Source organism: Platalea leucorodia, assembly GCF_965183815.1.
Source record: "Platalea leucorodia genome assembly, chromosome: 4".
NCBI lineage: Eukaryota > Metazoa > Chordata > Aves > Pelecaniformes > Threskiornithidae > Platalea > Platalea leucorodia.
In genome coordinates, this window is record NC_138826.1 from 126,828,730 (window position 1) to 126,850,886 (window position 22,157).

General features: G+C 54.0%; 1 protein-coding gene across 2 annotated transcripts in view; it reads left to right on the plus strand.

Moving 5' to 3' along the window:
• The first annotated feature begins 919 nt into the window (after positions 1–919).
• The window catches only part of TNPO3 (transportin 3), a 42,319-nt gene continuing 21,081 nt past the window's right edge, over positions 920–22,157 (plus strand). Inside the window, exons 1-4 of one of the 2 annotated variants that reach the window (XM_082310948.1) lie at positions 920–1,140; positions 17,129–17,329; positions 18,189–18,262; positions 19,067–19,223. In XM_082310948.1, the coding sequence (XP_082167074.1) occupies positions 1,015–1,140; positions 17,129–17,329; positions 18,189–18,262; positions 19,067–19,223 (558 nt within the window). In that variant the 5' untranslated portion in view covers positions 920–1,014. The remainder of the gene's footprint in view (positions 1,141–17,128; positions 17,330–18,188; positions 18,263–19,066; positions 19,224–22,157) is intronic. The other variant, XM_082310949.1, reaches the window with a different exon arrangement.

Genomic DNA, 22,157 nt, shown 5'->3' on the forward strand with positions numbered 1-22,157 from the left:
CTGGGGGGGGTGATGGGACACCACTTGGGTGGGGTGATGGGACTGGGAGGTGATGGGACCCTGGTGGGACAGGCTAATGGGACTGGGAGGTGATGGGACCCCAGTGGGATGGCGTGCTGGGACTGGGGGATGGTGGGACCCCAGTGGGATGGGATGATGGGTCTGGGGGGGCAATGGGACTCCAGTGGAATGGGGTGATGGGACTGGGAGGTGATGGGACCCCAGTGGGATGGGGTGATGGGACCTCAGCGGGATGGGATAACAGGACTGGGGGTTGGTGGGACCCCAGTGGGACGGGCTGGTGGGACTGCGGGGGTAATGGGACCCCAGGTGGGTGAGGTGAAGGGACTGGGAGGTGATGGGACCCCAGTGTGATGGGGTAATGGGACTGGGAGGTGATGGGACACTGGTGGGACAGTTTTGGGACGGGGGGGGGTGGGGGGGGTGGGACACCAGTGGGACGGGACGATGGGACTGGGGGACAACGGGACCCCGGTGGGACGGGGTAACGGGACCGGGGGGCAATGGGACTCCCCCAAACGGGGCTACTGGGGCCGGGGGGCAACGGGCCCCCCCGCCGGGCCCGTGTCCGCGGGGGCCCCGCGGGCTCCTTCCCGCCGCGGCGGGCGCGTCCCTTCCGCCGGGCGCCGGGCGCACCCGGGCCGCTTTACCCGACGCACCCCCTCCTTCCCCCCGGAGACCCGGCGGCACCGTTCCGGGCGGGGCCGGCGGCACCGCTCTGCACCGGGCGGGCCGAGCCGAGCCGGGGCGGGCCGGGGCGGAACGGAACGGAGCGGGCGCGGGGAGGAAGGGAGAAGAGCGGAACGGAAGGAAACGGAACGGAAGGAAGCGGAACGGAAGGAAGCGGAACGAGCGTGGCGGCGGGCGCGTGTTTCCGGGGGGGGACGCTCTTTGCGGTTGCACCGCCCCGTCCCGGTACCGGAGCGCGCAGGGCGAGGAGATGGCGGCGGGCGGCAGCGGCGGGCGGCGCTGAGGGAGGGCGGCGGAGCGGCCATGGAGGGCGGCGGGGGCAAGCCCAGCCTGCAGGTGGTTTACCAGGCCGTGCAGGCCCTTTACCACGATCCCGATCCCAGCGGCAAGGAACGGGCGAGCTGTTGGTTGGGAGAGCTCCAGCGATCGGTGAGGCCTGGTGGGGAACGGGGAGATGGAAGGGGAGATGGGGACCGGGGCGGGGGTACGGCCGCCCTCCGGCCCGCTGCGGGCCGGGTGATTCCCCTCCCGGCTCCAGGAGTCCGGTTGCGGCTTCTCGGTGACCGGTAGCCGGCGGGGAGGCCCGGCCCCGCCGCGGGCCGCTCCCCGGGGCTCCATCCGAGGCTGAGGTGGGTTTTTCGGGTAACACCGCCTTCCAAGCGGCTTTGGGCAGCCCCAGGCCCGGCCTTTGTCAGATCCCTCCCCTCTTTTTCTTTTTAATAACAGGAAAGCCGTTTGGCGCGGCCCTGACGGAGGCTGGGAAGGAGAAAACGACTCCGAGAGGTGTTGGGGAAAAATTTAGGGCTCGCCCCAACCTTCTCCCGCCGCCTGAGGGGAGGGAGACGGCGGGGAGGCATCGCCCTCCTGGCCCGGCGTCGGCAGGAGAGGCCGAAGGCTTCGGAAGGGAAGAGAAGGAGCTCGATGTATGTCCCTTTACGGGCTCCGTATGCCCTTTATGGGCTCCCTGTGTCCCTTACGGGCTCCCTGTGTCCCTTACGGGCTCCCTGTGTCCCTTACGGGCTCCCTGTGTCCCTTCTGTGCTCCTTACAGGCTCCCTATGCCCCTTCTGTGCCCTTTATGGGCTCCGTATATCTCTTACAGGCTCTGTGTGTCGCTTACGGGCTGCAGAAAGGAGGAACGGGGCTTCGGCTCCGACAGAGCTCCTTTCCGCAGCCGATAAGCGACTTACGTTGAGCTCTTTCTCCCCAAACTCCAGCCTTAAGACTAACTTTGGGAGCCAACGTGTGTTTTCTGGCCTCGCATTGTCTTGGTGGAAACAGATTTGTTCCCTCTTGGTTGTAAAAGCCGGAGAGTGAGTTTGTTTTCTCTCCTCTCTCACTTACTGTTTCTCCTCGTCGGCTTTTCTACCGGCGCATCGCTCCCTGCGTGGCTCCGGTGCCCTTTGCAGCACCGTGGTACGTGGTCTTTCCTCCTCTGCTCTTCCCTCAAAATCTTCGGTGGCTGCCGATGCTTTCCCAGGAGAAATCTGATGAGTTTTATCTCCCCCGCTGTCACTTCTGGAGGAGGGAGTCTCCTGTCTCGCTGCTCTGTTTATCTCAAAGCCTGAATCCCGTGGAGCGGGGCAGAATTCCCCTCCTCGCCTCCCTCAGTGCCCTCCCCAGCGGGTTTTGCAGAGCTCTGCTCAGCTCCATCACCTTCCCACCGTCTCGTAAATCTTTAGACCATTTCTTACCACAAACTCATCTTTCCCCCCCCTTTTTTTTATAATTTACCTGAGCGCGCTGCACAGAGTTACATCCCCAGTTACCACAAGAGTTTGCAGCAGCGTTTCTTTCCGCACCTATTCTGCTAAGCAAGGAAAAACCCATCAGTTGGGTGTGTATTTAGGCAGACCCTTTCCTCGTTTGCCCCCCCGGGAACCGGGCTTCGCCGTTCGGAAAGCGCTCGGGGAGAATTTGGGTTCTGTGAAGGGGCTCGATGCCGCTCGGCGGCGGCTCCGAGCCCGCAGCGGTTCCTCGGTGGGTCTGAGCGCCGCCGGCCGTGGTTATGCCCCAAGATCTCATTTCGGTTGAAAGAGAGAAATTATTATTTCAGAGATGATTCCTCTTCCAGAAACAACCCAAATCTGCGGTCGCAGCAGCGGGTGCTCGGTGTTTGCTGGCTGCCGAGTCCCTGCCTGAGGGGGCCGAGAGCCGCGCGAGGACTCCGCTTCCGTGCTGCCATAGAGTACGAGGGGAGTTAACGATGCCGCGATTAATGCGTGTCCGTTCGTGGGGTAGATGACTCTTGCAATGTGCTTGGAGGAGTTCCTGGTCAGCCTCTGGGGCAGAGTGGAGAATCGGGGATGGGTGAGGGATGCAGTGGGATGAAGAAGATGGATTCCACCCGTACTCCGCGCCGGGACGGGAGGCTGGAGGTGGTTCCTCTGCGTTAGAGGTCTGCGGGCTGCGCTTGGTACAAACTGCCCCATCAAAGGAGAGCTTCAAGTATTTGGGACTTATTTTTATTTTTTAATACCCCATCCACCCGTAAGGATGGGATCTCTCTGCCTACAGAAAGTCTTGGGGTTTGTTTTGCTCCGTTCTGGTTTCTTTGGCCTCTTAACTGTGTTGTCCAGGTTGTTTTTAATATAAATCAAAACCCCGACGTGGTTTTAGCCTTTGCGTTCCTACGAGGCGCCTCTCCGCGCTGCTCCCCTCGGCTGTCGCACAGACGGTCTCCCGTGGCGGCGCAGACGGTTCTTCTGCGCGGCTCCTTTTGTCCTGCCGCGCGGAGAAGCGCCTGTGAAGCACCTCGGCTCTTGTACCAGAAAACAAAGGGGATCCCTTTGCTTTTCAGCGAGGAATATCTCTGCTCTCTCTTCTCAAGAGAAACGCCTTCAGAAATCCCTTTCCAGCTCTGCACTGGCTCTGTTGTACGTACAAGGGTGTTTAAGCGCGAGCGGCGAGCTAGCTCGATTAACAGCGTTTCTGCTTCTCGCTTTTTATTTGTGCTTATTTGGCCTGATCCTCCCAGAGGTCTATTTGCCGGTTCTAAGGATTAATTCCAGTTATTTTCCAGACCTTTGGGTGCTCTGGGACACAGCCTGATTTCATTCAGCACGTTCAGCTGGTTTAAACTACTCTTTACTGAGTTTATTTCAACTTTCAGGCGCAGGCCGGAGGAAGGCGAGCACTTTTGATAGCCTTAACATCATCACAGATAACACATTTAACTTGCCCAAGGGCTGCGGGCTGTCCGCCTCCCCCATTTCTCGTCGAGAGACGATAACGACCGCTTCAGGGAGGTGATGTTGCAAGCGAGCCGATGCCGTGGCGTCGGCGTGCGTGATCTTAACCCCGCGGTAAGTGGGAGCCCGCAGCCGCCGTGGGGTACGAGCGCGCCCCGGCCGTGGTAAAACTGCCCGGTGCCGGCGATAATATTACGCTGCTTCTTAGCAACTTCTCTCTGCAGGTGCGAGGTTGTCTGATGCCTGTGCTTAGATGAAAGCTTGCGATAAAAGTATTGGCTGTAATCGAGGGTGTAAAGCTGCCGGTAGCGGATGGCTGAGGGCTCAAACATACATTTTTTCGTAAAGAAGAAGATAACAGAAGCTTTTGCTGCTTCTTTATGAGCCGGGGTGGGGGAATTGTGCTTAGCAAGAGGTGCTAAGCTCCGTGCTGTCGCTGGTGGCGCGCGCTCGGCGCGGCGGGGCAGGATTAGTGCTGCCGCTGGCAAAGCAGAGTTTCGAAGCAGGAAACTCTCCGTGCGCGCGTTGTGGAGCGCGGTGAGAGGATTTGGCACGCGCCAGGGAGAAGTTTGCTGGTGGATGGTCGCAGGACGTTGGCTGGAGCAAGGGCCTGGAAGGTACTTTGGAAAGTAAAGGTCGTTCTGCTGCTTTTTTTTTTTTTTTTGTGCAGAGAGACTAAACTGAGTTTTTTAAGTAGGTGCTTTCCTCTGTACTCATGAAGGCAAACACAAACTGCAGCCTTACCTGTAGCAGGAACCGGCCGGCTTGCGTTCGGTTCGAAAGGGCGTTCCTGAAATTAAGGCCTTTCCTCCTAATACAACTCATTAGCCGTTGCAGTAGGCACCGCTGAAGACGCAAGTACCCTTCTTATACCTCTATCTTATACATTTATATATAGAACAAGTTTATAAATGTATAAAATGGAGGTTATTCTGCCACCCTCCGTCCTTAGCTCCGTGTCCTCCCTCCCCTTGCAGCGGCGGGAGCTGAGGCTGCAGCGAGCGACGGGGGAGAAGCCTGCACGTGGGACGGGCGCCTTGGGCTGTAGCTTTTAGGGGAAGATTGAAAATCAAAACTCCTTTGCTGTCTTTCTGCACCCTTCACCCCTTCTCCTCCGTCTTTAACAACGCGTTCCTGAGGTGCGGTGCGCAAGGCACCGGCTTTATTGGAGGTACAGCCGTGGCGACGAGCTTCGAGCGAGGGTTTTGTGTCCAGTGGTTGACATAAAAATGTAAAAGCAGAGAGCGTGGTGGGTTTTGGTGCCTGACTTCTCTATAGGGACTTCTCGATAGGGAAAATAACTGACTTCTCGATAGGGAAAATAACTGGTTTTCCACTTCAGCCCTTTGCTGACTGTCACCAGCGATGAGCCAGAGGCTTGGAGTGCCGTCCACTGATCCCCAAAGCTCGCTTGTCATGACCGTTTCGTAAATAAGGCCTCCTTGTATCTTGAGCTGGACCAAGTCACTTGGATTTAACGACCTTTCTTTGGGCTGTCTTCTCTTCACAAACCGTCTCTGTGCAAATGGCACCCATCACCGAATATTTCTTATTTATTTGTTGTCAGCCAGGATGGTCCTTGCTTAGCTGCGTGCGAGCAGATCGTGCCTGTTTGATATTGGAGCGGTTCGGTCTCGGTTGGTTCCGTACCATTTGCCTCTGCTCGGACGGGCTGTCGGGATTGGGTTGCCGCTAGTTTTTGCATTTCTGGAGTCGTGATGTTGTCTTAAGATCTCGCTGTTTGCCAGGATGGCCATCGCACGCTAGAGCCGTCGCGGGGACCAGAAGCTAAAGCTTAAACGTTCGTTTGTGTGTGCCTGAGTCGCTCCGTGGCGCTGCCGAGAGGTGTCGGCAAGGTCGCTGGGGCGGTCGGCTTGGGTGGTTCACATTTATCCATCTGCTCCCCCTGCGACGTCGTTTCTTGCCCTTCAACTGCTAATTATTTCAGGGGAACGAGGCACGCCGTCACCGAGTATCTTGAAGAGCAGCTGTGAGCTTCCCTGTGTCTTGCGCAGCGCTGAAGAGGTCGGCTGTAGGTACAAGTTTACCTAAACCACAGAATTTGAGGATCATTCAACCAGCAAAACAACACTCTATGTTCGGAGTTTCATAAAAGCTAATTCCAGACTAGCTGGGGTTTCTTTAACGTGGAAGAGCTGTACCAAATGTAGGGATTAAACTTGTTTCAGATGGGCTCAGCTTTCTGATCCTGATTTCTGAAGCGTTTCTTCATTGGCTTGTCTTTGGAGCGGAGCGTGCGTAAAATGCGCGGTGCAGATAAGCAGCTGCGAGCTGGTGCGTTGGGGTTTTTTTCCGGTGTGGATTAACTGTAGGTTGGATTGTGATTTAATGTTGATTCATAAAGTGCTTTCTAGGAGGCGGAAATTGTATGTGGCTCGTAGCCAGGCAGGGTTGATGGAAGTGACGAATTCTGATGTGGATTTCCTTTGATCCGTCCGTAAAAATAATTTATTGATAATATTGGGTAGAAGTATAACCCCTAAGTACATTAAAAAAACCTAACTAAACAAACAAACAACGAACAACTTTTACCAATTGAAGCATGCTGGAAATAATTTTGGCATCCTTTCCCAAGCCACTTTAAGGGAAATAAAATCTCGCTGCCCTTGCACCCCACGATCGGTGTGTGCCTGGGCCAGGGCCTGACAGCCCTTTGGGGGAAGAAGTTTTTCCCAATACCCAACCCAACCCTGCCCTGGCGCAGCTTGAGGCCGTTCCCTCTCGTCCCATCGCTTGTTCCTGGGGAGCAGAGACCGACCCCCCCGGCTCCAGCCTCCTTTCAGGCCGTTGCAGAGAGCGAGGAGGGCTCCCCTCAGCCTCCTCTTCTCCAGGCTGAGCCCCCCCAGCTCCCCCAGCCGCTCCTCCCCAGCCTTGTGCTCCAGCCCCTGCCCCAGCCTCGCTGCCCTGCTCTGGCCACGCATGGCCAAAAGCAATGGGTAGAAAAGGCTGCGGAAGAGAGGTTGATGTCTTCTCCACTGGTAGTCTAGAAGACACAAGTTTCCTGACCAACTGAGTAGCCTCCTGTGATAAGATGGACGGTGTGGTGGATGGGGAGAGCAGGGGATGTCCTGTTCCTTGATGTTTAACAAGGCTTTCAACGTGGTGTCCTACAGTGTTTCTGTAACCAAACTGGAGAGAGATGGACCTGGTGGTTGGGAAACTCTCCCAGTCACTGGGCTTAAGCAGTAGTGGTCATCGACGTGAAGTCCAGCTGGTGGCCGGTTACGAGTGGCATTCCTCAGGCTTCGATAGTTGTGTGGATACTGCTGAACGTCTTCGTTAATCACCTGGATGATACGGCAGATGCACCCTCGGCAAGTTCATGGATGATACCAAGCGGGAGGAGTGGTTGATGTTCTGGAGGCAGGGCTGCTTTCCCAAGGGACCTCGATGGGTGGAGAAATGGGCTCACAGCGACCAAAGCAAAGGCCAATTCAGAGTCCTTTCCCCAGGATGCGAAAACCCCATGCAGCAGGTCAGCCTGGGACAACTGCCTGGGAAGCAGCCTTGCGGTTTGGGCTTTAGGAGACCAAGTTGCCCCTGGGCTGCATTAGGATGGATAAACCCTGGAACAAAGACCAGGGTTGAGGAGGTCTCCATCCTTGGAGACGTTCACAACTGCCCTGAATGAGCTTGACTTAAGTTGCTTCTGCTTGAGCAGAGGGTTTGACCCGAGACCTCCAGGTCTGCTGCTTCCAACCCTAGTTATTCTGTCATTCTAAGTTTTAGGTTTTTCTGCTGTCTTATCAAAGTCTTGCTACGATATAAATCATCTGTGGTAAAGATTGCCTACGGTAGCAGTTGAATTCTTTCAAGGAAGGGGCGTGAGATGATAATTTGGGGGAAAAAAATGCACGTTAAACATGTTGGTAGAAGTTCAGAAGGAAATGCTGCCTCTGTGGCGAGGTTTTACCAAAAGGCCCACCACGTCCTTTCCTTTTGAGCTAGAATCTCTTGATTCTCACAGCACCTCCACCTCACGATTCATCTTTGTGCTGTTTTGGTATCCGTCTCTTAGACTGGCATTGAATAGGCCCGTTCCTTCCTTCAGTTTGGTGTGTGGAAAGGGAGAGACGTTTCAGGGATCTTTGCTGGACTCTGTCACCAGTCCTGGCCTTGCGGTGAAACCACGTCTCCAGCACGCAAGCTGCCATCTGTTTTCTCAATAACAAACAAATAAAGTCTGGCTGGCAGGCTGTCCGCTGGAAGATGCCCACCTTTACTGGCCCTCTTAAGTCATCTTCAAAGTCTTGTTGAGCAGAAGACTTGACTTTGAATGCACTGTCTTTGCCCGAAGCTTGCTTGAGCTCCGTGTGGTGATGTCCATTAGAACCGTCCTTCAAAAGCCTGTATGAGACCCTGGGGAGAGGCTGCTCAATAGCTGAGAGGGTTTGCCAACTGCCTTGGCTTGGGAATTACGACCTCGGGCATGTCATGCTTTGGAGGTACCGCTTGACCGAAGAATGGAAACAGACAGCTCTTTGTCGGAAGGCCGGGGTGTAAGAGAAATACTTTGTGGCTGCCGTTCAAGCGTGAAGCCTCCTCTGTTTTCACAGCTTTATGGCTCGAGCCAGCCTTTGTCCAAAAAGGATCCATAAAATTTAAGGCTGTGTTAGGAGCTCCTCGGGCTGGTGCTTCAGCTCTCGTGTAGCTGGAAGATTTGTTCTGCGAGGAACTCTTCTGCTAGCTGGGATTGAGTGGAGCGGGCGCTCCTGTTTCCCAAGCTGCCTTCTCCAGAAAGACTGACATGTCGTTGAAGGTTTCTGGCTGGAATGAGCAAAGTTGAGCTGATAGGAGCTCTCTCCAACCTTAGCACCTAATGCGGTACAGCGGTGAATCCCTCCATCTTACTCGTGGTCTCCTGCTCTGTAGTAGGAGATTAAATTCAGGTGGAACTTGCTTGTCTCTGGTCACCATCTAGTCCTAAAGTGGTTTTGGGGCTGAGGGAGCCGCTAGAGCCTCCGCAGCTGCTTTGTGCCATTTGCACGTCCTTTGGTTAGATGTGCGTAGCCAAACTCCATGAATTTCCTTAAGTTCGCATCTCAAGTCTTTCGATGCCTCACGTTCTGCACCGAAGGGATGCAGCGAGCGTTTCTGCAGGATGCTCGCCTGTCTTCAGACTCGGGCTGGTCAAAGCCAAGTCCAGATTTTCAGGGATGCTTCCTGCCACGCTCCATCAAACGACAGCAGCTCTTGAGATGTCCGGGCAATTCTTTGTGTCTTTGTCCAGCCCTCATCCTTCAAAATACATGGTGTCCGTTTCGCTGCCCTCTCTCCATCTGTGCTGTCTCCAGGGTCTCATCAGCTGAACTGGAGTCGCTTCAGGCAGTTGGTGGGCCTGGAGGAGTAGGTGGCGGGAATCGGCCATGTCCCTCAGGAGCTGTGATCATGGAATCACAGAGTCGTTAAGGTTGGAAAAGTCCCTTAAGATCATCGAGTCCAACCGTTAACCCAGCACTGCCAAGGCCACCACTAAACCATGTCCCTAAGCACCACATCTCCCCGGCTTTTAAATCCCCCCAGGGATGGGGACTCAGCCCCTGCCCTGGGCAGCCTGGGCCAGGCCCTGACAGCCCTTTGGGGGAAGAAGTTTTTCCCAATACCCAACCCAACCCTGCCCTGGCGCAGCTTGAGGCCGTTCCCTCTCGTCCCATCGCTTGTTCCTGGGGAGCAGAGACCGACCCCCCCGGCTCCAGCCTCCTTTCAGGCCGTTGCAGAGAGCGATGAGGGCTCCCCTCAGCCTCCTCTTCTCCAGGCTGAGCCCCCCCAGCTCCCCCAGCCGCTCCTCCCCAGCCTTGTGCTCCAGCCCCTGCCCCAGCCTCGCTGCCCTGCTCTGGCCACGCTCCAGCCCCTCCATGGCCGCCTTGGGGTGCGGGGCCCAGCGCTGAGCACAGCATTCGAGGGGCGGCCTCACCAGTGCCCAGCGCAGGGGCACCATCACCTCCCTGCTCCTGCTGGCCACACCGTTCCTGACACAAGCCAGGATGCCATGGGCCCTCTTGGCCACCTGGGCACCCTGCTGGCTCATGTTCAGCGGCTGTCGACCACCACCCCCAGGCCCTTTCCCGCCGGGCAGCTCCCAGCCGCTCCTCCCCACGCCTGCAGCGTTAGTGGCCATAAACTCGTTCCTTATTGATGGTCGCTTTATAGTACTGGGGCCAGAAGGTGACCGCCAGCAAGCGGTCCTTCTGCGTGGGCTGGAGAACAGCTGAGGTATCTGCAGGGAAGGCAGCGGTCTCTTTTCTCCTGGAGATCTGTGGTGTGGGCGTGCTGTGACCTGGGGACCGGGCCCATGACTGGAGCTGCGAGGTGGTTCTGCATCAGGGCTGGTAGATGTGTCCTCCTACCTAAAATCCTTCTGCCTCTCGGGCAGCACATCTTCTGAGCAGAAGAGGCAACGTTACTTGGCTTTGAGAGCTGCTTATGGTTTCCAACCTCCCATTCGAGGTCCTTTTTGAATTTCCTTCTAGCTACAAACCACCCAGCTCTTCTCTCCAGGAGCAACGCGTCTTGCCAGCTCCATTTCCACTCAGCTCCGGGGCTGAGGCTCTTTGCATCAAGGTTCTTGCGTCAAGGCTGCGTTTGTGTAAGAGCTTGGATGACGTCGTCGTGACTGCTGAAGAGCAGCCTTAACGTGGGGGCACGTGGCTGCTTTCGCGGACGAGCTTCGTGCGGACGGGGCTGGGAGGCTTGACGTAGCCGTGGATGGTTTGAGCATGGGCTACTCATTCTGCTCAATTGCGTTTTTCTTTCCCCTCCCTTGGAAGAAGGTTTTTTATTTATTTAAAACTTGCAGAAAAGTGATGGAACTGCAGAAAGTGAGCAGTAAAATGATGAAAAATACATTTGATTTTCTTTGCAACTGTTTTCAATTACAATTTTCTTGGGTTCTAACGCTGCAAGTCATCTCTAAATGCATGCCTTCTCATCTACCCGTTCGTTAAAATTGAAAGAAATACTGCTTTTTTTTGTGGGGAGGGTTTTTTCTTTGTGTGAAGGAGGTCCCTAGGCTCGCCTTGTTTACATCTTTGTCTCTTGTTGTTACCCAACCCATATTTCATCCCAGTATGAAATGTCAAGCTGCGAATATTCTGCGCTTTAGCGTAGGGTTTTGGGTTTTATCCGCCTCTAGAAGCCAGGCGCATCAAGACAAAGCCCTTTGGGTGGTGATCTTCAGAGCTCGGTGAGAAGGGCTTGAGCCGTCTTCCTGGTTTATGCTCCTTCTTTTATTGCTCAATTTTTACATCAAGAGTGAATTTTGAACCCCAGCGTGAAGTTAGAGAGACGGTAAAAGAAAATCTTATTCATGTGAGGGAGACTGTGCGCGGGTAGATCCCGGGGGAGTGGAGGAAGCTGAACTTTAAGCCCACGGACTCGTGCCTACAGATGGGAACGGCAGCTCATGGTTTGTTTATAACGTTGCAACAGCGCTCGGCTCCTTCCTCCCTGGGAGCTTCGGTACGTCTCCGCAAGAGCGACTTTGCTTCTGACTCTAAACCAGCCTCGTTTTTTCTGTAAAAATCTTTTCATAAAGTGATGGCAACATCTTATCTGAGCTATTTATGATTTGGTGTTAGCCCCCAAGTACAACAATCTACAGGCAAGTAGAGTAAAGACTCCAGGAGGGTCTACGTGGTAGGATGTAGGAGGCATGACGCAACAAAAATGAAGAAGACTTTGGGTCGGAAAGCGAAGACTGTTTTAGTTTGATGCGATAGTTGATAAGGTCCTCGGGGCTGTCACCGTCTGTGGTTAGGGAAGGGGATGTTGTCACCCAGGCGGGGTTAGTTCATCCTCATGGATCTCTCTGGAAACCCGCTTGGAGCTGAGACTGCTGACAGGTGAAAATGAGGAACGAGCCTTTATTTTCAAAAATATCTTTTACCTGAAAGGAGGTTGTAGCGAGGTGGGGGTCGGTCTCTTCTCCCTAGTAACGAGAGACAGAACGAGAGGGAACGGCCTCAAGCTGCGCCAGGGCAGGTTTGGGTTGGGTATTAGGAAAAACTTCTTCACCGAAAGGGTGGTCAAGCATTGGCCCAGGCTGCCCAGGGCAGGGGCTGAGTCCCCATCCCTGGGGGGATTTAAAGAACAGATAGATACGGTACTCGAAGACATGGTATAGATGGACTTGGCAGTGATAGGTTGACGGTTGGACTCGATGATCTTAAGGGTCTTTTCCAACCTTGACGATTCTATGATTCTATGAAAACTTCCAAGACAGGCTGAATTGTCCGGAGGAGAGCCTCATCTGCCCCTACCTGTTCACGTGTCCTCAGCAGGAAGGCAATTTTTATTTCAAAACCAAAAAGCCCACAAGAGTTGGGGTGGTTTGCACAATCTGATGGTGATGGTACGTTGTCTTCCTTCCCACAAGCGCTTGTCATCTGGAGGATGCTCTCAACTCGCTTTTTTTAGCGATCTGGTGGTCAACGCTAGAATCTAAAATCATTCTCTTCTAACGTCTTGGAAACACTTTGTTGTCACGTGCCCAGAAAAAATTCCCCAAATAACGTTGATCTCCTGAAGTACTCGGCTGCTCTGTGATCGTTGGCGAGATGTGTTCCTCTCTGCAGCGAGTACAGACTGGGTATTCGATAGCTGCAGCCCAAGACTAAGAATTTATTTATTTCCCAGCCTGACATTTCTTTAAAGGCTTCTTTACCCGTTCTGCTGCCGTATACATCGATTCTTGCTAAATACCGCTTCAGGGTTTGGTTTTTCCCCCCATATATTGATTGACAGCCCAAGTAATCATCGCTGGAGCTGTCTGAGGGCACGCAAGCCAACTTATTTCAGCTCTTGAAGGGTTTATATAATTTCTGCATATGCTGCAGTGAATTTTGGGCGTGCAAATAGCTTCTTTTACTACCGTCAGTCGTTAGCGGTCATAAAACCATTAATAATTTCGCCGTCTTTGTTGAACCGGTGACTTCCAGACGGTGAGATTATCGCTTGCGTCGCAGAGCCGGGGCTCTCTGGCTTTGATTTTTTGCGCGCTGTTTGGTAGCGTCTCCTTACGCTTACTGCCGAGTCCCCCTTTCTGCCGCCGCGTCCGTCGCTGTTCACTTCTAAACGCCGTGGAAAATATGTGCTGAGAAACTTTTTAATACGAGTCGCGGAGAGTCTGGTGTGATTCTTGTAGTTATTTAGTTTCTTAAGAAGAGGTTTTTATTTATTGCTAGCTTGGGGATTACCTGGTGAGTATAAATAAATCCGTAGGGACATTTCTGTCAGAAATGCGTCCAGATTTTTCTTACTGCCCGTTTTGAAGTTTTTACAGGCGAGTTATGCGCCAGTAATAGCTGGAGTTATTGGAGAAAGCTTATTTCACAGACCGTGGTCGCAGAGGCAGCTGGAAAGGAAGGATCAAAGCCTGGTAACAGCAAAGGAGCTCGTCCGAAAGGAGGCGGCTCCGGAAAGGCTCTCTCCTTGAACACGGCGAGCGATGGCTTCGAAGCCCGGTGAGCAGCCGTTGAAGCGAGCCCGGCCGGCCGTGTGTCCGTGGGCAGTCTCGTCCCTCCGCTCCCCCAGCCTCTTGCTGCAGCAAAATTCAAAGGTAAAAGCGATTCACGGCACCATCAGCAGGCTGAGGTTGGAGACGAGGTCGAGCAGCCGACCTCGCGCGTGGCCGGGAGGTGACGGGGACCGGTATTTATGGTGAGGCTGCGGTCCCACGGAGAAAATGTCCTGTGTCCCGTTGGAAGCTGCGAAGAGCGAAGCTCTCCTGCTCCCGTCTGGATGTGGCAGCAGCCGGTGGCAGGGATGGATCCTCCGGCCGCTGAGGTGGGGCGGAAGGCAATTCTGATGCGTCTTTTTGGGCTCTTTCCGTTGTATTTGGATGCGATTCCTTCCATTTTGCTGAGTTGAGCTAAAAATGGAGAAGGGGAGAGGAGATGGGAGAACCCCAGAGCGGTCTGGGGGCCCCTGACGTACGTTCGTCTCGTGGCTGGGTGCTCTTGGATTGGACAGTCCGCTCAGGTACTACGTTACGGGCTAAAATGGCTGTAGAAATATCTTCCAGCAAAATTTCAGGGAGTAGATCCAGGAGCTGAGCCCTGTGCCAATATTGGCTCTAAAGAAATCAGAATTTTACTGTGCCGCATGCAAAAGAGACTGTGGGTTTTTTTTTTTCACTGGGAATAAGACTGGATCATCCTGACCTTGACCTTGAAGTCTTGAACAACCTGACAAGCTGCTCGTGGCCTCGTCTCTTCCCCCTGGGCGACGCTGCAGACCGCCGATGTCTGGTTTCTCGAGCGTCGGCTGGCGATGCGTTGGAGACCGCCGCTCTTCCTGGCCACCCACCTTCCTGCGAGGGCTAGATAAGTTTTGAAACAGGGTTATTTTTTTTCTTTCAAGATGAATTCGTTCAGTTTCCGAATGGCAGAAGATCGACGGGGAGCGAGGAATCGCGAGGAGGCTTCTCGAGGGTGTTAAAAGCAAAATTTGAATGCTGGCGTTGCTCTCCGGACGGGGACGGTGGGATGCGTGCTCCGGCGCCGGGGAGGAACCCGAGTGCCAAATTCATTTTGCATTAGGGAAAATCCAGGCGATAAGGTCACCTAATGCGATTCGGTCTGGTGTAATCCTGAAGGTGCGAACGAAATTGAAGCTGGAGGGGTTTTAATTAATGAATCCAATAAGCTGTGGTATGGGAGCGCTCGCGGGGGGAGCTCGCTGACCCACCGAACTGGGATTTATCGGTTATTTCTTTTTGGCTGTGCGGTCTGTACCCATTTTGCCGATGCAGGATCGAATTCCCAATAACAGATGTGGCTCTTTACTCTGAAGACATTAAATGTGGCTGGAAGACAAGGCTGACAGGCCTTATTTTTTAAATAAAATAGGTATTTAGCCATTGGAACAGCTGGCCAAAGGTTATGATCGAATCTCCTCTGCTAACAAGGCTGGAAGGGTTGTTTTTTAAAAATGTAGAGGTTTTATTTCACACGGGATTCCTGTGGCTTAAAGGATGTTGGAGATGAGGGCTGCAAAGCTGTGGCCTCATCGCAAGGTTCGGGCTCAGAAACGCTCATCTGAAGTCGGCTTCGTCTTTCTACATCAGCTGAATTTTGTGGTTTTTAACCGTGCTAAACCTTAAGAGCAGTAATCCTGCTCCGTTATATAGACATCAGCTCATTTTTAACGCCGCCTTAGGTTCGTGAAGTGCAAAGATTCTGGGTGTTTAAGCTCAGTAAAATAAGACGTCAGTCTGTCTTATTTTATCTTTCGGTGCTTAGGCAATGGCTAAATGTAAGCTTAGGAGGAGAAGTTTGTGACTGTGAAGGACTAGGGAAGGCGACAGCCTGGATCTGCTTTTCCGCATGGATATTTCCTCCAGGTAGAGTGAAGGGAATGGCTTTTTTCCTGGGATTTCTCGTTCATCCTGGCAGCTTCAAGTGCATGAAGAACGTTAACGTCCACACCCAGCAGTGGCCGGTATCGCCACCGCGAGTTTTGTTTATAAGGTGGTGTTTAAAAGGCAAACAAACAGAATCCTGTGTCGAATAGATGATTGTAATACATTTAATTGATTTAATTGTTCCCTTCACTGTGCTATTGGACCTGGATAGACTTTATATATACATATTTTTTTTAATATATATATATTTTATATATATACACATATATATAGATTTTTTAATATATATATTTTTATATATATATATATAAAAAAATAAAGTCTTCCTCAGTGGTGATTGTGGGTTCCTGCCTCGCTGACCATTAATACGAAGCTTTTAGGGAACTCCTCCTTTTGGGGTGCGATGTTTGTGCGACTGTAATGTTGGTTGGAACTGTCTTTTATCTCCCCCAAAGACAAAAAAAAACTAGAAATATCTGCCATCCTCCAGTCCCGCGGCCCGTTCACCTTATTTTCCAGCAGAGATGTCTTTTGGAGTCCAATAGAGTGATTTTCACCGTGATTATAGCGCTGGAAACCGCGGTCTGGTGAGCGTTGGATGTGGTCGGCCTGTTCCTTCTGAGTGCCCGCGGCTGGTGGGTCGCAGCTTTCGGGGTGCAAGTCTGGGGGGGGGCTTGGTGGTCGTCACACGCGTGGGGCGAATTGATTAGTTCGAGCTTAAGGACGCACAGAAATTCAGATTTCAAGTGTTTTGGCAAAATAAAACATTAATTTTAATTTTTAAGAAAAACCGAATGACCTTACCAAGACTAAAACGTGTCGCAGATGTTTCAGGAAAGGAAGAGTGTTTTACTGACCCTCAGAGTCCTCGGAAGATCTCGTTCCTTAGCAGGAGACCTCAGATCCAAGCCGTGCCGACGTGCTCCGGCGGTGGCCCCGCCGTCCCTTGGCGGGGTTTGGTGACGCTTGGAGGCCCAGCCAAGCTTTCCTGCCCTTCATTTCCCACCCAACCCCGTGCAGCAGATGCTTCAGCAGGTCTAATCGGCGCCTGGGCATAAAGGGCTTGTCCCCCGTGGCCGCCCGTTCCCCCATCTCAGCGAGGCGACGGTGGCACGGGGTCTGCCCGGCGGTGCCCGCCGCCGCTCTGCCTCGCCCACCGCTCTCCCCGTAGCTTCTGGTCCCACGCAAAGGGCAAAGCCTTCGGTCTCGTACCAGCCATTCGTCGCCTCTCTGAGGCCAGGCAGACGATGATTTCCCTCGTCGCTGCCTCTCCTCCGAGCTCTTTGGCGCATCCGTAGTCTGCCGTGGAGTCACCGGTCCCAGCGTGCGCTCCGAGACGGGCCCGGCGGCTTCAGTCTTGCAATTACATATCGTTATTTTGATCTGGGGAGACCTTTATCCAATTCTCCTTTTCCCCTTCCTCCCTTGCTGGGCTCTCTCCGGTTTTATTGCTGTGTAATAGGCGCAGCAATTATCCACCTTAGCCCAAAAAAGCCACTTTTGTTGGTCTTCACTGCAAGGACGGGCATCAGATCCGCTCTCTAATCCGCTCTCCTGGAGGGATTGTGGTTAACTGAGGCCATGAGCGTCTCTGCCGATGTCGGGTGGGTGCTGGAAGCTCGTCAGCTGGGTGTCACCTTCGTTAGCCAGCCCCCGCGGCCTGAGCTGTGACAGCACCGCGGCGTGGACTCCCGGCGAAAATTATGGGGGTGTTTTGATGGAGAGGCTGCGTTTTCATCTGGGGGAATTTGGGCTTTCTCTTAAGCCCACCTTAGGCCTGCTGGTACTCAGTTTGCTCCCCGTTCCCCTGCCTGCTCGCTGACGATGCCGTGCTTTGCCTCCAGGTCCACGCCTGGGAGATCTCCGACCAGCTGCTGCAGATCCGTCAGGATGTGGAGTCGTGCTACTTCGCGGCGCAGACCATGAAGATGAAGATCCAGACTTCCTTCTACGAACTCCCCACGGACTCCCACGCTTCGTTACGGGACTCTTTGCTGTCCCACATCCAGAACTTGAAAGACCTGTCACCGGTCATCGTAACCCAGGTAGGTGCTGGGCAGAGTCTGTGAGTGAGAGAGGTCTGAGCCCGGTCTCAGCAGTAAAGCCTGGACCTAACTCGCTGTTGAGAGCAGACTGGCAGCCAGGCTTGCGTCACAGCCCTGCTAGAGCCGTTCCCTGCGGTAATTGCTTGCCTGCAGGTCACGCCGACGGTGGCCAGCTCCGGCTTTTGTCACTTCTGACTTTTTCCGAGACAAAGCCCTTGGTCTCCCTTGGTTGCTTTTCCTCCAGCGTGGAGCACGGAGAAGGTCGATGCCTGCAGGCAGCCCGGTCGCGCCTCCCAGTACAGGATTGTTTGCCCTCCTTCGTTATTTCGTTCCCTTAGTTAAATCAATTACTTTAACCTGTTGTTTGCTGTTTGGAGAGGGTGAGAGGAGGAACAGCTATTCCTGGGGTTTTCCCTGTGCTCTGCAATGGAGACAAAGCGTGGATCTGCCCAGCAGCGCCCTGGGTGATCAGGGGGATTTCTCCCCAGGCGCTGGCATGTTCTTGGAAATCCCTTTGCTCTCCCTACGGCATTCCCGTTATCCCTACACCTCATCGACACGGCTCTGCGGCACAGATGCTGCACAGACCGAGGCGAGGGTGCCTGTTCAGCCCCTAAACAGCCCAGCGGAGAATAATATCCCCCCGATAGGGCGGGCATTCTGCAGTTAACCACAGGGATTGCGCACGCAACAGGGATATTCCGAATTAATATCCTGCCTTTGCGGGCTCGGAGTTACCCGCCAGCCCTGCCGAGCTCGGGTCTGACGGTCGCGGCCCCCTTTCTCCTGTGCTGTTGGGCAGATTTCATCAATCACCACGCTTAACTGTGTGGTTTTTTTATTCTTCTTGCCCTTTCAGCTTGCTTTAGCAATAGCAGACCTCGCCCTGCAAATGGCTTCTTGGAAAGGCTGCGTACAAACACTGGTTGAAAAGTAAGTAATTGTGTATATCGTTAAACTCTAAATTGTTCCTCGAGTAAATGGGGAGTGGGTGGACCTGCACGGTCCAAAAAGGCACGCAGCAGCAAACGGCCCGACGATAGGGAAGTTTTTCTTTCTTGATTAATAATTTAAAGCGGTTTGGATCACGGCAGGGACATGGGCTGGAGGGAGAGGTGGGTCTGGCTGTGGCTCTGTGTAACAGAGGCCGCCCGCGCTTCCGTGGACACGGCTCTCTCGGCCTCAGCGATTTTCTTCATCCCTGTTTTTGTTCCGTGATGATCCCTCGTCCCCTCCCAGCTTTAGCTGGGATGGCACAGGGAGGTCGAACCGTTCGCTGCTGCTGCTGCGGGTGTCCCGAGGCAGTCGCTGGGCTGGTGCAGCAGCGCCCGATTCCTGTGCGACACCGCTTTTCGCTGTCCCGCGTTTGCCGACGCGGGGTGCCACGTGCCGGGACCGTCTCGCTCGGGCAGGTCACCGTGCTGAGGTGGCCCCGTCGTATTTCTGTAGCGGGAGGGAACTTGATTTGTCTGGGCAGCGGCACTTGGACGTGATGTGCTCGTGGGCTGGGAAAGCTTTTGCCATTTTTCTGTTGAAAATCTTGAGCTAAACCGCTGACAGAGACGCCTCTCGGCAGCGCTCTGCCCTTGCAGCTGGACACGGGAGCGTGTTTGGGCTGAAACCCTTTGAAATGCCCCTCCGTCTCTCGCTGTGCTGTTAACCTACTTGCCGGTATTTGGGTTTCCTGCGTGCGCTTGGCTCTCGCCTGCCTTCACGCCCCGTCCTTCCTCGTTTCAGGTACAGCAACGATGTTACGTCACTGCCTTTTCTGCTGGAAATCCTCACGGTGCTGCCGGAAGAGGTTCACAGCCGATCCTTGCGCATCGGAGCCAACCGCCGTACCGAAATCATAGAAGATCTGGCGTACTATTCCAGCACGGTCATCTCTCTGCTGGTAAGGAGACCGAGCGGCGACCGAGCCCTGGTCAACTGCTAAACAAGTTCACACAGCTGCTTCTCCCCATCCAGATTATTCCAGGTTGGATGTGATCAAAAAGCTGTGTGAAACAAGCTGCTTTTATATATATTTCAGTTCCAAGCAGATCAAAATCACAGTCAGGTTCCTGTTGTCAGCACTGGATTGAAAATGGAGCTGGTTATGGAAACTTAATGACTTTTCTCATCCTCTCAGCGGGACTCCCCGTGTGAGGACTGCGTTGGTTTAGCTGGTGGTACGGAGCGCGGTGCATCTCCTGGCACTGTCTGCCTTAAGTTGAGGAAAAGGTCTTTAGTCTCCCCGCAGCCTCCTCCTCCCCAGGCTGAACCCCCCCAGCTCTCAGCCTGCCCTCACAGCAGAGCTGTGCCACCCTCGGAGCATTTCGGTGGCCTCCCCTGGCCCCGCTCCCACAGCTCCATGTCCTTCCCGTGCTGAGGACCCCCGAGCTGGACGCGGGGCTCCAGGGGGGTCTCCCCAGAGCGGGGCAGAGGGGCAGAATCCCCTCCCTCGCCCCGCTGCCCACGCTGCGGGGGATGCAGCCCAGGATGCCGTTGGCTTGCTGGGCTGCCAGCACACATTGCCGGCTCACGTCCAGCTTTTCATCTATCAGCACCCCAAGTCCCTCTCCTCAGGGCTGCTCTCCACCCCTCCATCCCCCAGCCTGTGCTGATACCGGGGGTTGCCCCCACCCAGGTGCAGGACCTTGCCCTTGGCCTTGTTGAACCCCATGAGGTTCACCCAGGCCCCCCTCTCCAGCCTGCCCAGGTCCCTCTGGACGCCATCCCGTCCCTCAGGCGTGTCGGCTGCACCCCTCAGCCTGGTGTCACCTGCAAACCTGCTGAGGGTGCGCTCGATCCCGCCATCTGTGTCGTTGATGAAGATACTGAACAGCACCAGTCCCATGACAGAGCCCTGAGGGACACCACTCGTCACCAGTCTCCACCTGGACATAGAGCCACTGACCACAACTCTCCAGACGTGTCCATCCAGCCAATTTCTTATCCATCGAATAGTCCGCCCTTCAAATCCGCATCTCTCTAATTCAGAAATAAGGATGTCATGTGGGACTGTGTCAAAGGCTTTACAGAAGCCTAGGTAGATGTCATCAATCGGTCTTCCCTTATCGACTCTTGCAGTGACTCCATCATAGAAGGGCACCAGATTGGTCAGGCACGATTTGCCCGTAGTGAATCCGTGCTGGCTTACTCGGATCACCTCCTTGTCTTGCATGTGCCTTAAATTTGCTTCCATGAGGATCCATTCCGTGATCCAGGACTGTGGGTTCAGTGGTTGACTGGGACTGGATTCCTGTGGTAGTGTTGGGTTATTTGATGGTTAAGCAAGAAATTACTTCAGCCCATTATGGGGGTGTGTATGTAGATCTCTAGACCATCCCTAGACCATCTCTAGATTCATGCACACCTCTCTCTCTCTGTGTTAGAAGAAGGTCTTTCAGGTACTTAAAACTGTGATTTCTCTCTCTTCTCACACCCCTTTCAAATGTAAGTACGTGCCTAATTCCTGACCACCGTGTGATAAGCCGAGGTGATGCGTTTAGCTGCAGGTCACATTTAGTCTTGGCCAAACAGGGAGACTGTAGCTGAATCTCCTGGTGGTTCTTCAAAGGTTTCCTCATCCCGGGAGCGTTCCTGCTCTCCAAGGATTGGAGACAAATTCTGTTGTGGGCCCCAAAACAGGGCAAGTCTGGGGAGCCGCGAATAAGCGTTGAGGTGAATTGCTTCAGGGACTGAAAAGAAACTCTCCTTGCTGGCTCCTTCCTCTCCAGAGGGACTTCTCATGTTCTTCAGTGGTGTTTGAGCTCGGTAAACGAGTAGCCAACCTGATCCCTGACTCAGGCTTCAAATGGAGCACGTGCCGTAACCTCTAGAGCTTCCCGTAAACGTCTACCATTTCACGGCGCTTATCTAAAGAAGGAAAGATAACGTACCCTCGGCAGCGCCTATCAAGCCTGCAATTCCACCGAGCAGCTGGTTAATGTCACCGTGCTCCAGAGGGAGCCGAGCTTTGGTGTGTTTTAATTGCGGCGTCTCATCAGCAGGCGTCCCTCCGCTCTGCAGCCCCGTCTTCCCCTGCTTGGCCGCGCTGCGCTCCGGGGTCTCTGGTCTCCCCGTTTCTCTTCCAGCCGCCCTGCTAGCCTGCTGGTCAGCGTTCCTCTGTGAAGGAACTTTAGGATCCTTAATGCTTTATCCATGGGAAATGACCCATGTTTTGCTGTGCTTTTTTATGCCGTTTCTCCAAATTACAGAATTTCAGTCTCCCTTTGACCCATGCCTACCCCTTGCTGTTAGACTGTCGTTTGGATTTCCTTCTCGTTGATGAGCAAACCTATAGGGCTTCGGTTTTACGTGTGACCATGTTCCCCTCTCCTCAATTAATGCTTCTTCACGTCTTTTCTGGCTCTCGCATGCAGCGTCTTCGCAGGTCCCCAGCGCTGTGCTACACAGAAACGGGGAGGGCTCTGGGCTTGCGCTCGGGAGCCAGAGAGAGCTTTGATTCTTGGCCCAGGGAAGCCTCGCTCCTTGCAGCGCTTAATCTTCCTCCAGGCTCGTGCAACCTGCCGTTACGTTCATCCCCTCCTGCCTCTCGGACGTTACCTGCAGTCCCTCCCCGATAGCCCTTCCCTCCCTGAATCCCCTTCTCCGATGGGACCCAACACAGGCTCAACTCCAGCAGTTTTCCTTTGTTTAATTTGGAGAAAAGGGCGGAGTAGAGGTAAGGAAGGCTCAGTTTTACATTTGCACCCGGCCCGAAGCCTTTGCAGAAGGTCCCCGTTCTGTTTCCACGCTGCTTTTTTGTGGGTCTGTGGTTAAGAAAGCCTCAGAGAGCATCTGGAATAGAGATAGGAGCGTGGCAGATGTTCTGGTGGCTGTT